This window comes from Glycine max, chromosome 20 (genome assembly GCF_000004515.6).
Source record: "Glycine max cultivar Williams 82 chromosome 20, Glycine_max_v4.0, whole genome shotgun sequence".
Classification (NCBI taxonomy): domain Eukaryota; kingdom Viridiplantae; phylum Streptophyta; class Magnoliopsida; order Fabales; family Fabaceae; genus Glycine; species Glycine max.
This window is the reverse complement of record NC_038256.2, coordinates 22987635-23004982: the sequence shown is the minus strand read 5'-3', so window position 1 is coordinate 23004982 and position 17348 is coordinate 22987635. Positions and strand designations below refer to the sequence as shown.

The 17348-nt window shown below is 31.8% G+C and overlaps 1 protein-coding gene across 1 annotated transcript; it reads left to right on the top strand.

The window, feature by feature from the left end:
* The first annotated feature begins 11743 nt into the window (after nucleotides 1-11743).
* On the top strand, nucleotides 11744-14941 carry LOC100787227 (probable glycosyltransferase At3g07620). Its single transcript, XM_003555630.5, has 4 exons — nucleotides 11744-12132; nucleotides 12422-12690; nucleotides 13405-13753; nucleotides 14159-14941. The coding sequence occupies exons 1-4, from the start codon at nucleotides 11929-11931 to the stop codon at nucleotides 14816-14818; spliced, it is 1482 nt and encodes a 493-aa protein (XP_003555678.1). The 5' UTR covers nucleotides 11744-11928; the 3' UTR covers nucleotides 14819-14941.
* Nucleotides 14942-17348: the final 2407 nt, after the last annotated feature.

Genomic DNA, 17348 nt, shown 5'->3' with positions numbered 1-17348 from the left:
TGCAAAAATAATTGGGGCAAATGAAGAGGGTGAGAATGAGGGAGAAGCCCATGCTGTGACTACCATTCCTATACGACCAAGTTTCCCACCAACCCAACAATGTCATTACTCAGCCAATAACAAACCTTCTCCTTACCCATCACCCAGCTATCCACAAAGGCCATCCCTAAATCAACCACAAAGCCTGTCTACCGCACTTCCAATGACGAACACCACCTTTAGCACGAACCAAAACATCAACCAAGGAAGGAATTTTGCAGCAAAGAGCCTGTAGAACTCACCCCAATTCTGGTGTCTTATGCTAACTTGCTCCCTTATCTACTTGATAATGCAATGGTAGCCATAACCCCTGCTAGGTTTCCTCAACCTCCATTTTCTGAGGATACGACTCGAACGCAACGTATGCTTGTCATGGAGAAGCCCCGGGGCATTCCATTGAGCATTGTATGACCTTAAAGCACAAGGTGCAAAGTCTAATTGATGCGGGCTAGCTGAAATTTGAGGAGAATCGCTTGTGAATCCTAACGTTGACAAGTGACACCACACATGGGGCGATTTTGAAAGCTGTTGTTAGATGTCTCTAATGACTCATCTGGATTTTCAAGTTTATGCCATTATTATAAACCACAGTTACAATGCTAAATAAAATGGATGAATTGGACGTTTTTCTTTGGAAGTTTCCTTGGATCAATTGACTAATAACCAAAGTGAAACTAAGGCTAAAATCAACTCACAAATTAAGCTTTGTCCGCAAAAAATCACTAAAAACCGTTTTAAGGTCCAACCCTTTAAACAATCCTCTTTGCTTTTATCGGTTAAGATGGACCGTTCAAAAGCATAAAATCAACATGTAACTTTACCGCTTTTGCGAGAACTACGTAGGTCTGATTTCCTCTTCAATAGAGGATACGTAGGAGCAAAAGCCTCGCTTTTGTTGACCTCGTGAGATGGTTAGAGGTCCAACGCCTTAGCTTTTCTCACCAAGTAAAATAAATCATTTTAAGGTCCAAACGCCTTAAATGACCCCCTTCCAAGTAAAAAGAATCACTTGATTCGCCCCTTTTGAAAGAACTACGTAGGTCTGATTTCCTTATCACAATTGAGAAATACGTAGGAGCAAGGGAAACACCCTTGTTGACCACAAAAAGATAAAAAAAAAGGGCATAAAAAGACATAAAAACATAAAAAGGGAAAATAAAACAAATTGAAGTCATATCTGCACACTTGATTAAAGGCTGTCGTCCCTTGTGACGGATGCGTGGGGTGTTAATACCTTCCCCGCGAGTAAATACAACTTCGAACCTTTCACAATTAAAGTTCGTAGACCACACCTTTCCGGTTTTTCCGACGTTTTCCTCGAATAAACGTTGATGGCGACTCCGCGCATTTTCCTATCTTGGAAGACGCACTCGTAAGCCCTCGCGTCGCCCTCTCGTCGAAGGGTAGGTTGCGACAATGAGTCTACGTGATTTGTTCCTTATCATATACATGTTCTTTAGGCTTTTGATACTTCATTGAATGATGAGTAACTTCTATAGGCTACAAATACATCTCTCTCTTAGGGGCAGGGGGATTGCTATTGTAGTTACTTCACTTGCCAATATGATTCTTTAAAATGAGGAAATAATGTCTAGTATGCCACTTTTTATTTTTTCATGCTTGTTCCCTGGGATGTGGGTTGTTGTGAACAAATTCTCCCATGGAAAATGTAGGGAAGGTGGTTATAGAAGGCTACATATTCATTAAAAGAATTGCAGGTTATTAGTATGGAATCAATGATTTGGAGGGTTTGGTTGATATGTGGTCCCTTGCATTAAGTTACTAAAACTGAGTCTAAACTCACTCCTATGAAAACCTTATGTTTTATATTATCCTTATGATCCTTATATTTACTAAAGAGGAACACATTTTTGTATAGATTTTCATTTCTGGCATATTCCATGTTAGATATTGTTGAACTTTTTGACTTTGGAGCATAACATTTAGATGTAAGATTGAATCTTGGGAAACAAAAGGCCTGTTTGACTAGTTTGGTTCAAAATACCACCTTGTTTTCACTTTAATAAATGGGTACCTCTATTGTGAGGAGCTTAGTCTCCCTTATTTCTACTCTTCTTGTTTGTCACCATCACTTATCACATAGGGCTTGCCTTAATAGATATTCATGATTCTATGTTCTCGGTGTTTTTTCCTCTCTTTCTCCTCTTGTGGCTTGCTTCTATTTGGTTTGGAATTTATACACACACACACACACACACACACACACACACACACACACACACACACACACACACACACTCATTTTATTAGATATGTAGTAGGAATTATTGTTGCTACACAAGCCTACTACTTCTCTTTGTTTCTCGCGTTTGTCCTATTAGGGTTATGTTGGATGCAACTTATAATGTCTATATTGAATGCAGTGTTTGAATAAGAAAGGAGTAAGCTTTTTCACACGGACCACACATGATGATAATGCTATAACAAATGCAATTGAAATATATGACACCTTGAGGTATTTTTCATACAATTTTATTTGTCTCAATTTGGAACAAGAACATTGCTTGACATGAAAACTTTTGCAGTGGTACAACTCATATTATTGCATCCAATAATGATTGTGGTGTGAGAGAATATGACATAGAAAGGTTTCAGCCTTTGAATAACTTCCAGTTCTCTTGGCCAGTGAATGTGAGCATTGTCTATGCAATCTGACTTATGTAGTATATTTTTATATTTTCTTTTCCTTTTTTTAGCTAATTATTGTCCCATTCAGGTTCATTTCAACTTTTCTCTCTTATATTGTTGTCTTTTTTCATTATTTCTTTAGTTGATTAGAAAAAATTATATAAGGAGTAAAGAGAAAACAAATATAAAAGATGCAGGATAAGAACTCTTAGAACTGATAAAGAAAACCAAACCAGAGACACAAAAATTGAAGTCCTATAACTATAAAACTAGTTAGTGTAGAAAAGCTGCCCAATCTCTTTGTATATATTAGATGTTGATTCCATGAAATAATCCATGTGCTAAAGACCAAAGAGAAGCCATATACACACTTCTATCTATAGCAAATTTAAAGGATATGATGCACCCTTATATATTGAAGCATTCCTTTCTAGTCACATACACTACACCTCACAAACCACATAGGGCAATATTGTTTTGATTTTCATCTTAATTATTATTTCCATACCCTTGAAAGTGGGCATGAAGAAACCAATCCAACCAACTAGGACAAATTCATCTCTAGCCAGAAAAAATTGACCTTAGAAGAAGCTTTGGATTTCCAAATTGACTTATCTAGGGAAAGCTTTCCCTTGTAGGAAAATAAATGAGAAATTGAAGATTTGCATGAAAATTTGAAAAATACCAGAAGAATCCAGGTTCTGAATTCCATATCTTGATTAGAAGGAAAGGTAGCATAATCAAGTAAAGCAAAAAGGGATTGAATTTGACTAGTTTCTTTATTGTTCAAATTTCTTGTATTGTTTGATTGTCTTAAACTAATTTTCTTGTTTCAAGCATGGCAATTACATTCACAACTTATTCATAATTTATATTTTATATGTACTTCCTTGATTCCTAACAATTTGCTCTTGATACAGCACACATCAATCAGTCCAGAGTGGAAGCTTATGACTGTTGTTGGAGATAACCTAAATGACTGCTGGTGGATTCTCAAAATGGGAAGGTACATAGTTCTTCTGATCAAGCATCTATTGGAAATTTCTTTTCTAGTACATTTTTTCTTACTTTTCTTGGGGAATATTTTGTTGTTGTCTTTGGTTTAATTCATGCATTTGCTAATGGATCAAATCCTTTATTTTTTTTTCTTAAATTTATGTCTATGATTCTTTTGTGGTGGAGAATGATGCATATGGTTGTGAAGTTGGAAAAGTTTCCTATTTGGCTTGTATGTAGATTTGTAAATGCTAGAGAAAAAACTAACATTTATCCTTTCATTAGCTTCATGGAATTTTCTATATCTTAAATTATTGGTCGAAAGTTGGAAAATATTTTACAATTTTTTCCAACCATTAAAATAAGTCCCTGGCTCTTTGTTAGACAAAAAGCAAAGGAAGAGAGCAAAACTGGAGAAAGATGTAAATAATTAATAATTTAGTGAATGTTATTTTTTTACTAAAAAAATTAATGTAGTACTATTACTCAATGAAGCATAATTTGGTCTTAAATATCTATCAATGTTTTATGTTCACAAAGTCCAAATTTCATATGTCAATTCTTTTGTTCAAGATAATCACAATATAAGATGCTACTAGACTACTTTCGTTAGTAGAGAGAGAATCTAGGTTTAGGAGGTTCCCAATAAGTCTTTTCTTTTCAATGATGTACACAATTTACATGTTTTACTATGATAAAATTTTTGATAAAATTTTCATATCCATCTAGGTGCCTTGAAGCAAGGAGGAATTCCCTTGGTTGCTTGTTACATTTCAACAATAGAGTAAGTGAGTGTAAGTGTCATTTCTGATGTAGTTCATATTATGTCCCCTACAAAGGAAGCCATGAAACCTGTGGTTGCAGACCAGATGCATCTCTTTGGTTCAACAAGAAGGGAATAATTTCTACAAATTTACTAGCTATAACTTCTTTAGCGGATTTTGCTATTATATTTTCTTGAAGTAACTAGTAAAGAATATTACTGCCTTATGAATTCATTATTTCCTTTAGTCAATTACAGAGAAACAAAAGTGGTACAATTAGATTGATTGAAGAGGACAAGTTCATTGTAAACATTATAATTGATCAATTAATAATTTATTGATAATCATTAGAGTAAAAAAATGTAGTAATATTTTGTTACAATTTACCCGGGTTTGGATGACTAAAATTACAGGTTTGGTTTGATATAAAATAAAATAAACATTAAAAAAAACAACATCGATTTTTAGAAAAATCGTTTTAGAATCCTAACATTCTAAGACGATTTTGCTTTAAACTGTCTTAGAATCTATAAAATCTTAGACAATTTTTTGGTGAAAATTGTCTTAGAATCCTGACATTCTAAGATGGTTTTACTAAGAACCATCTTGGATTCTATAGATTCTAAGACGGTTTTCAGCAAAACCGTCTTAGAATGTGAGGATTTTAAAATGATTTTTTGGGAAACCATCTTAGAATATGGAGTTTCTAAGACAGTTTTTTGGAAAACCTTCTTAGAATACTGACATTTTTAACATTTTTTAAGCAATCAATAAAATTATCTAAGATGATTTCTAAAATAACCAATGTAGAAACCGACATACTAAGATGGTTGAAAAACCATCGTGGAAAGTGTGCTAAAAAACCGACATGAAAAATATTTTTTCTAGTAGTGAGATTGTTTAAAGAGGTGTCTAAAAGTAAATAACATAAAGTTGTGTAGAATTTTGTGGTATAAATGTCTAAGGTTAATATGAAGTTCAAGTGGAAGATTGTTAGAAATTTTATAATTCCTAATTAGTTAATAATGACTACATATTATATTATAACATATATATTAATTATTTACATTTAGGTGGACTAAATATAAGTTATCTAATTTAGCAAGCCCATTAGACTGCCAACAAAAAATTGATATGGGCTTAATGAGTGAGAATCGGTTTGGTCCATTAGGAGATAGTGAAAACCCTAATAGATTAAAACCTGAGACATAATTATGGTCCCCAACACACCAAATCAAGAAACAATTTCTTCTCCTTCCATTTAAAGAGAAAACAATAGTCCCGTAAGAAATAAGGTGATTTGATTGAAGAAGATCATTAAACCAACTGTCTCTGACCATTGTCAAGATTTTGTAGTATTCATTTGATCAAGAAATTATATATATTCAGATATTTCTTAATTCCTTTCTTGATAATGTGACATAATGTGTTTCGGTGATCAATTAATATTTTATATGGTCTGGTAAAATTCCAACAATATGATATACCCAACTCCAAATATCTTATGAACCACCACCTAATTGGCCCTCAAGGAATGAGAAATTATACTTATATGTATTAGCTTGTAAAAAACTACCACCATACCCTACACATCACCCAATGGTTTTGCTACCCTGTACAAAGCCACAAGAATATCTCCCTATAAGCTAGTAAGACATGTCGTAATATTATTGCTCCATTGCAAAACGGAGAAAGTAAAATTTGGAGTTAACAAACATAGCCATGACCAAGCCAAATATTTAACATCATTTATCAGAGACAAATTTTTTGCAGAATCCATGTTGAAGACAATACTATTCCTCTTCTTCCAAAGAGTAAAGATAACTGCGTTCCAAATTACATTCCCCAGTAGACCTTCATAAGCCCGAATTCAACCACAAGTGGCTTTGAATTGAAACTAGCAAAGCAATAGAAAAATCTATTGAAATCCACCAATAGCATTCAAGCCACAATTTATGTACCACTACATGTTAGGAAAATGTGATTTAATGTCTCACATTGATGATGACACAAAGAACATACCGCATCAAATTGTTCCATAATGATTCCCTACTTCTCAAACTGTCTTTGGTAGGAAGTCTATCCCTCATTTCTCTGCAAATTAAAAACCCAACTTTCTTAGGGATCTTTAATTTCCACACCTCTGATAAAATGGAATTGAGCTTCTCTAGTTTGTCCTCATTAAATCGAGAGAAATATGTAGAATAGATACCCGAAGGTCTATCCAACCAAATCCAAGCATCCAAATTGACTTTATGTACTTGCACACTTTGTAACAAACTTGTTAATTGTGAAATCAACTCCCTCTTCCATTCAAATGTATCTTTCCACACTTAAACAATGTGAAATCAACACCCAACACCACCTATCCTCTCTCCAAACCCCTCATCTCCCCAACCAGTTCCTCTTTTTGCTCCAAAATGAGAAAAAGTCTCGAGAATAAATTTTCCTAACAGTTCCCCTCCACCCACGAGTCTATCTAACTATAATTTCTATAACTATTAAATGTTACGTGTCAAATGTATTCAATATTCATGCATTGGTTCAACTTATTAAATAATTTTTATAAAAATATATTGTTTCCCAACTATGTGCTTCTTATGCCCATGTTTTAATTTTCTTTTGGTTATATGGTCCTATGAAGCATACTCTGGATTCCATAAAAAGATGCAGAAAACATACACAATGGTGGGTATACTTGATTATTCACAAGGTTTCTCTTATCATTTTAAATTTTCTAATCATGTTTCTAAATGTTGTTCACTACTTTCTATAAAAAATTATTATATACATATGTCGTTTAAAAAATGCATAAAAAGCAACTCGACCCATGTGTATGCATGGTAACTAACTAGTTAGTTTAATAAAACTAACCCGACCAGTATATTTGGTTTAATTATATAATTTTTCTCTTAATTATAATTAAAAGTTCAATTTGGGTTCCTCAATTATAAAAAATTTCAATTGGATCCTCAAATTGTTTAAAAACACTTCAATTAGAGAGATTTTATTTTACTAAAATGGGTTATTTCGCAAAACTAATTACCAAAATAGGTATTTTATAAAATTATTTACCTGTCATGGATGATTTTTGTGACACCCTCTACCCCACACATATATGTACTAATAATAAAAGGAATATGAATGCGAAATTAATTAAAAGTTTTAAAACACATTTAAATAAAAATATTTCAAAAGGGTAAAAGGTTCATATTCACTTGGTGAAATCATAATAGAACTTGTCCAAATAAATGATAAAATTATCTCGGCTCAAAACAAGGTCATTCATTCTGAATGAGAAGAAGTCAAACTAAAAGCGAAAAACATAAAATAACTATATTATTCATGGAATTATAACGTGTGAAATAAAACCCCATGCCCAAATGTCACATTTATTAGAACATTTCCCTAGCATATGCTAAGCCTCTCCATCTCTAGCATGGAACCCATCATATGTTGGCTCACCTGAAACAAAATGACATTTAGCCCAAATACAAACACACGCCAGGAATGAGTTATCACATTCATATATAGAACATGTGAAACATATAATACTTAGAGCTGAATTTACATAAAGAACCTCACTACACATTATTCACACTTATTCAAGTTCACAGACTCCAAAAAATAACACCAAAACCTCAATCATTAACTCAATGAAAGTCAAACACAAGTTTTATGCAACAAATACACTAGACTCAAGCCTACATGCATTGTGGTACCATTTTTAGTGCAAAATTTCGTCAAACGTCTAGGAGTACATGACAAAACATGTCTCACAAAGGGTAAGTCAGGTCACTCTCACTAAGTGAAATCATAGGGAGACTAGTCAAGACCACTCTATTTTGCGAGAAAACTCCAACCATGTGGGATCGACACATGCTTAAAGGAGCACTCAAACCGAGTGTATTTACCCTCAAGGCCTAGACTCTGAGAAGTCTGTCAGGGTCTCTCCCTCTTGATTCTGTTCCAACCTAGAAAATATCACGGAGTCTCTACCTATAAACTATGTAATACACACAACTACTCAATTATTTTCAAAAATTATTTTAACTCGTCGCACCTCAAGTGATTAAACTCGTCAGGTCCCCACAGTAGAACTCATCACAAACTCGTTGTTCGTAAAGGGTCATACAGTTGTGTGATTGCACAGTTCATAGCTCATAACTCATTACATACAATACCTCAATTTATCACTTAATCCACCTCACATTTATTTATACATCTTCATCACATTTATAACAATGTTCATAAGACACAAAATACACATACGCATATATAACAATCAAATCATAGCATTTTCAATTTCATGACAATAAGCATTTTGAAAATCATGTTATGATAACACTATGATGTCCTAAATATCAATTTGTAATATAAATAATATAATGTACACGTATAATCAAAAACATATATATAGTAATAATAACAATAATAAATAAACATAATAATATATTATGATAATATACACGTTAATGTTAGGAATATATGTATGTACATTAAAAAAAACTACGGAATCCAATGAATATATAAATGCATACGTATATTTAGGAATATTATAATATAATATTAATTTAAAATTATAACATGAAGCAGCCTACGTATATTTAGAAATATTATAAAATAATATTAATTTAAATCAAAACATGAAAAAGCAGCCAATGTATATATATTTAGGAATATAATATAATATTAGTTTAAATTAAAAACATGAAACAACGTGAAACACTTATCGGAATTCAATGAATACATGCATATCAGATAAAAAATCTGTGGCAGCCATGCACCCATCAAAGTCATTTGGTTAATTTAAAAAGGATTTTAACTAAAGCCATACTTAAAATTATTTAACCCAAATTTAGGCAAAATCGTAAGGACGCATATTTCTTTTATGCATTTCTATCAATATTTGCATAGTTATGTTCCATTTTTGTGTAATCAAATTTGTACGAGTGAAAATCAATCACAATAATAAGTAAAAAATTTAGGAAAAACATAATTGAATTTCAAGAAAAAGAAACAGCCCAAAATTGATCCTCTAGGAATTCCTACACACATGTTTATTCCAATTCCCAAGCGTGAATAACTCATCTCTTACTTTTGTTAGACAAGTGGCCTCAAATATCTTAAGAAGGAGGGGTTGAATTAAGATATTCCAAACTACTTTCCCAATTAAAAATCTATTTCACTTTCTTTTCAAGTTATAAATTCCCTTAACAATGAACTTCTTAAATATTAATTCAAATAAAACAATTTGAATATGAATATAAAACAATAATAAACAAAGGAGATTAAGGGAAGAGAAAGTGCAAACTCAGATTTATACTGGTTCGGCCACACCCTTGTGCCTACGTCCAGTCCCCAAGCAACCCGCTTGAGAGTTCCACTATCTTGTAAATTCCTTTTACAAGTTCTAAACACACAAGGACAATCCTTCCTTTGTGTTTAGAATTCCTTTACAACAAGAGACCCACGATCTCTTAATCCCTTAGAGAATGAGGAGAAGAAGAAGAATGAATCTCTCTAGAAAGAGATAGATTTTACAGATTAAGCACTCAAATAATTCCTTAATGAATTGCAATTGAATTGGCCAAGGAATTTTTAAGAGGATAGAATGATTTTTGCTCTTTGAGAGGATAAACACTTGTTGTTCTGAAAAACTCTGTCAAAATCGTGTCTCAAGTCACATATATATAGGCCTATGATAGTCATTCAATAACCACATAAAAAGATGTGACTGTTGAGAATGTTTTCTGAAAAACTCCTCTGGTAATCGATTACAATAAGTGTGTAATCGATTACACTCTTTAAAATTTGAATTAAAACGTTCAGAAACTGCTGGTAATCGATTACCATATATGTGTAATCGATTACACAGTGCAAATTTTGAATTCAAATTTTAATAGCTGTTGTAAATCAGTTTTGGCCACTGGTAATCGATTACATCCTCTGGTAATCGATTACCAGAGAGTAAATTTGTTGAAAAAGACTTTTTTAACTTAAAATTCTTGGCCAAACCTTTTGCGATTTCAATTGGAATTCCCTTCCTATTTAATATCATTTCTAAGACTCTATAGACTGTCTTGATCATCCATCTTGAATATCTCTAATTGCTTTGTCTTGAGTAAATCTTTGAGAAGCATATGATTCATGTAAACCTTTGGCATCATCAAAACATTCAGCTTGATCCTTTGTCTACAACTTTGATATAGTCGTCCAAGCGTTCTTTGTTAATAATGGTGATATTTTTTATGCTCTCTAGAGCTCCTCCTCTAGTTGTTCTGTTAGGATTCTTGAGCGTTAGAGAAAAATAAACATAAAATGTTTTGTAAAACTGCTTAGGTTAAAAGTTCCTTTATATAGTGAGGAAACTGATGACCTAATTTTTATTCTTATTTTTATTTATTTATTTATTATTTTTTAAAAGAAAAACCAAAATGAATGGGTTATTACAATTTTTGTCACGTAAGATGCAGAAGGTGTCACCTTAAGTGAGACCTTGTATTTTTTGTTTGTCCTGTAACAGGAGGCGTCGCCCTAGTATACTCCATCCTTGACAAGCCAACACTAAATACCTATTTAAAGATTAGATCTCATGTCACCTTTTCACTCAAGTTGATGCTAAATCCCTGCCTAATGACTCGATTTTATGTCACATTTTTACTTAACTTAACGTTAGTCAAGCCAATGCTAAATACCTAACAAGGATAGAACATATCAAGGTGACACCTTCTGCCATAGAATAAACAAAAGACATAAGGTGTTACTCAAAGTAACGCCTTGTGCATCCTATATATGTGACAAAAATTACCATGGTAGGTAAATAGTTTTGTAAGATGCTCACTTTAGCAATTAGTTTTATAAAGTAAACCATTTTGGTAAAATAAAATCTCAATTGGGTATCTCAATTATTAAGTAGTTTTTATCACGTCATTCAATTATTTAAAATCACTACAATTGTACTCTTTTAACGACATTTTTTAGTTTGGTTGTAGTATTTTTAAATAATTGGAGAACCTGATTGAATTTTTTTTAATAATTAAAATACTCAATTGAAATGTTTTAAAAGAATTGGAGAACTTTATTAAACCTTTTATTAATTAAGAGACTCAATTCAACTATTAATTATAATTAAGAGACAAATTATATAATTAAGCTAGTATATTTTGATGTATACATGAAAGGTGTGACGAACAAGCTTATACGTGTCAACGCCTAACCATTCATAAGGTGGCCTATATTTATAGTGCATGCTTATAGCATCTGAATTCTGATCGAATTTGAGAGTGTCAGATGGGCCCAAAATTTGCATGGTTTGGTCAAAATCAAATGTTATTTCTCGTTTGGTTTTTCGGTAACTTTGAATAGTTTCGATCTTCAATTTATTACCGTGTACAGAATTGGAGAATTCACAACATTCGTGCCTCAAAAACTCCGTCAAAGCTAGAATGAATTGGATGAGAGATGTGCCAATGAATCGATGTTTGTTTTGAGTTTTCAGAGAATGCGGCACTTCAACAGAACACACTCGAGTCTGGCTGTGTTTGGTATCACTGCCTTTGTAGTGTTTTTTGGTCTTGATCCATTAGAGGGTGTAAAATTGGTTTCAAGATTTTTTGTCTCAACGCCAACATGCGCATTGATTCATCAAAGGGTTCAAAAAGGGCATCCAGAATTATACAAAGTATGAATAATTTTATTGAATTGCACTGCATAATCTTCTTTTTCTCTATTGCATGTCCTTATGTTTTATTTGAGCATCTAAATTTCAGGTCTTCATTTTCTCTAATATTGCATGTCCTTATGGTTTTTTTTTAAAAGGCCAAATGATTGTTGTTAATTTATGTTAATGAAAAACATTCGAATCTATAACTTTTCTCTTCCCTCCTTCGCACTTAACCATCAAGCCAACCCTATGTCCTTACGGTTTATTAGTGCATCTAAATTTCTGTGTTGGTGTTTTGTACATGTAGGAATCCTGTTTTGTTAATAAAATTGGAGAATGTAGGGCTCAAAAGCCAATGGCCTGTAGAGGAGAATCGAACTTTGTTAATAAAATGCTTATAGAAAAACAAATCGAAGATGATAGAAAATTGGAGAAGGTTGAAGCAAGTCTTGCAAAAGCAAGAGCTTTGATAAAAGAAGCCTTGTTATTGAGAACCAATGCCACCGTGCTTCAAGATGACACAAGTGATTATATTCCAGAAGGAGACATATACAGAAATGCAGTTGCTTTCCATAGGTATGAAATATATATCAAGCAATACAAATATTATGCAGAAGATTTTTCAAAGTCTGAATTGTTTTAGAGACTAAACTAATTTCATATTTCCAATTTTTTACATTACTCGTGCACCCTAATCTTATGATAAAAAAGTAAAAGAGTACAGAGTAATCTAAGAATATATAATCATTTGTTATTTAGAGGAGAAATATGTAGTCATTTGTTAAAATAAAAAAGTTTCAGTTTACTTTCTTTCTTTCAATAAAATATGAACATAGTTCTGTAAAAAAAAATGAGTATAGGAATGATAATATATAATTTTGTAAGAATTCACTTTTTTGTTTACTTATAGTTTCTTCCTGTTTTTTTTTATTTGATTAAAATGGAAATTGTATATTAAAAATTAATTTCAAGCCATTCTAAATCCAATAGTTCAAGTGCTTATGCCTTATATTTGAACAAATTAATATATGTCTACACCTAATATGACATGTAAATGTCATATACATGTTTATGTTTTATTCTTTTTGTTTAGATCACCTAGGATAAAACTGTAGTTGTGGTATAAACATGTTATAAAATAATAAATAGTTCCTTAGTTCAATGAAAGGAACAAAAGGAGAGGAGTTTAGGGGCCTATGGCAATGATAGTTAATTTATATAATTAAGTAGTAGCAGCTTCTTACATGTCATTCTTTATTTTTCATCTTGAGTTGCTTTTACATCATATAGGAGTTACCAATTAATGGAGAAGGTGTTTAAGATCTTCGTATATGAAGAGGGAGAGCCCCCTCTATTTCATTATGGTCCATGCAAGAACATATATTCTATGGAAGGAATCTTTATCAACTCATTGGAAATCAATTCTCAATTTCGGACTCAGAATCCAGATGAAGCCCATGTCTATTTTCTGCCCTTTAGTGTTGTGATGATCCTTGAGCACCTCTTCCACCCAGTTATTCGTGACAAGGCCGTATTGGAGAGAACTATCGGTGATTATGTGCACATCATATCCCACAAATATAAATATTGGAATAGAAGTTATGGAGCTGACCATTTCATGCTTTCTTGTCATGATTGGGTACTTATCTTCACTAAAATCTGTTAATTTTCCTCCACTAAATTTAGTGTACTTCGGACTTGGATTTGATTTCTCCAAACAAGTCGCATCATCCAGCAGAGGATAACAAATGAGATAAGTAGACCCCACTAACAAATGGGATCCAATTATTTCATGTGTCTTATACTACATAAAGTGAATAGCTGAAAGAGTTTTTTTTATTGATTGAAAATTACAAATTTTTATAGATCTCACATTTAATGATCGTCTTTCATCATTTTATATTTCTCAATAAATTTTAATTAATAATAAAATATGTGTGAAAAAGAATATATCAAATAATATGTTTCCAACATTTATCTACGAGAGAAATGCACAACCATTCAATGAGATATGATATGACTAATACATTTTTTATTTTACTAGGGACCAAGAGCTACATGGTATGTTAAAGAATTGTATTTTATAGCAATCCGGGTACTATGCAATGCAAACATCTCTGAGCATTTCAATCCCAAGAAGGATGCATCATTTCCTGAAATCAACTTGGTAAATGGGGAGACAAGAGGTCTTATCGGTGGGTACCCTCCATGTAACCGAACAATTTTGGCCTTCTTTGCAGGGCAAATGCATGGTAGAATTAGGCCAGTGCTTTTCCAGCATTGGGAGGGCAAAGACAAGGATGTGCTAGTTTATGAGAAACTCCCAGACGGAGTTCCATACCATGAGACAATGAAGAAGAGCAAGTATTGCATTTGTCCAAGTGGGTTTGAAGTGGCAAGTCCAAGAATTGTTGAGGCAATCTATGCACAATGTGTGCCTGTGATAATATCACAACAATATGTGCTTCCTTTTAGTGATGTTCTGAATTGGGACTCTTTCTCGGTTCAGATTTTAGTGAGTGATGTACCCAAGCTTAAGGAAATTTTGTTGGGTATATCGGAGGACAAATACATGAGATTGCAAGAGGGAGTTAAGCAAGTGCAAAGACATTTTGTGGTGAATAATCCCCCAAAGAGGTATGATGTATTCCATATGATTATTCATTCCATATGGCTAAGGAGGTTGAATGTGCGTGTGAAATAAGTCATCAACTCTATTATGTTCTCTCTCTATTCATACTTTTGCTAATGGTTTTAAAGTTTAATTGTTTGACCTTCAATATTTTGATACTTAAAAGATAATAGATTCGAGTATAATTTTATCTTATATGACTAATAATTTTTAATCAAGAGTCATCTCTTTTGTGACTTAAAATAAATATAACAATAAGAGAGATGACTCTACGAAATATGAATATTTTTTTGTTTGAAGTGTCGTTGTGTCAAACATATTTTTAAAATCAACACATTTAGACACTTGTTTAATACTTGCCTGATATTTTTTATTGAGTATTTGATTCAAAAATAATATTTTACCGACACTTTTATCCAACTAATATTCCAAAAAAATATAGAATGTTAGGTTTAAAAATATGAATATACTATTATTTAGATATTTTGTTATATAAACATATATTTTATTTAATTATAATTTAATTAAAATCTCTCTTTATGTGTATATGAATTATTTTCATACCTTATATTTTACACATTAACCTTGTTGAAACTTCCTGTTTCATGGGAGATAATAAATTATGAATTTAAATCCCTTAATTGAAATGGAGAATGGAGTTAAATTTAAGTTGTAAACCTTTCGATACTATTATCATCTACGCCTTTGTGCGCACAGTTCTTTTAATAAATTTAATAAAAATTTGAGGAATAAAACCATTATTATAAAAAGAAAGGTATTTTAGAATACCTTTTTTTTTATGTACGCCTCTACCTCTCTATCTTTCTCCGTGCAAGTTTCGAACCGAGGAGCTAAAAGTTAAATTTATACTTCAAACCATCAAATCTCTCGTGAAACCAGCAACAGGTATTCCGAGAAGATTTTATTTAATCGTGTTTACATTCTTTGCAAAATGCACACTTCAATCCCTTTTGTGCGTGTCACAAAATGATAATAAACCAATGAGCCAAAGATATACTAGGCAATGTGAGACTTTGGAACTTTTCAAATACTCCACGAAACACAACAAAATATATTTGTTGAATAATTCTTAAAAAATCACGAGAGTTGATTTTATATGAGCTAGGAATAAAAAATTAGGGAGTTTTTTTTCGTTGGTCCATAAACATTTGGAGGGTTGGTTGTAATCTTTAACAATTGCAAAAGAGTTAGCTCTTGAGCTAACAAGTGGTAAAGCAGTCGCGACTTTGGATTTCGGTTCAAATTCAGAAACAAAAGCAATATCAATGTATGAGTATAGTATGTTATATTTTAAAAAAAAAAAGGATGTTAATGCAGACAATTCCTATATATATATATATATATATATATATATATATATATAATTGCATCATTTAAATTTAAATGATTGGGTTTCAAGCTTCATATAGGTGTCTTTGAAAAGAAGTTGTTTGGGACATCCACCGTTTTTACTGGAATACCCAACAACATAGTAAAAATGATAAAAATGTCCTTCACTTTTTCAGAGATCGGCAATCCGTGATCCGTATGAGCATACGGGTTGTCGATCCGTATGAATTTTTTTTACATATGAATTGACAGTATTATAAGATTTTTTTTATTTTTTTTCAAAAATATAATTTACGTTTTAATTTAAAATTAAATTGTAAATTATATTAGGCAATTGTGTCACAAAATGATAATAAACCAATGAGCCAAAGATATATTAACAAAACATATTTGTTGAATAATTCTTAAAAAATTACGAGAGTTGATTTTATATGAGCTAGGAATAAAAAATTAGGGAGTTTTTTTTTTTTCGTTGGTCCATAAACATTTGGAGAGTTGGTTGTAATCTTTAACAATTGCAAAAGAGTTAGCTCTTAAGCTAACAAGTGGTAAAGGAGTCAGGACTTTGGATTTCGGTTCAAATTTAGAAACAAAAGCAGTATCAATGTATGAGTATAATATGTTATATTAAAAATTATATATATATATATATATATATATATATATATATATATATATATATAATCGCAACTGATCATTTAAATGATTGGACTTCAAGCTTCATATAGGTGTCTTCTTTTATGAAAGAGAGTTGCTTGGGACATCCAGCATTATTGTTAGGACACCTAGCATTTTTGCTGGGCATCCAGCAACACAGTAAAAGGGTAAAAATGTCCTTCACTTTTTCACGAATCGGCAATTTGTGATCCGTATGAGCATATAGATTGTCGATCCGTATGAATTTGTTTTTTTTTTTTTTATATACGAATTGACAATTCGTATTGGGCCTAATCGAACTTGTGTCTCTTGCATTATTAATAGAACACTCAAAACAACTGAACTATTAGACTCATTATGTTATTAATAAATAATATATCTATGTATAACACTAAAATTTCTAATTTATATTTAATGTACATGTAAATTTATATAATAAATTTTATAATAATTATTTTTTATTTAATAATTAATTTGTTTATAAGCTGGACATTAGATAAACTTGTTCCAGCTTGTATTTTGCAAGTTGAAGTTGGAGCAAGTTTATCTAGTGTCCAATAAAGCCATGGAAACTAGTAGATGATAATCTTGTTGA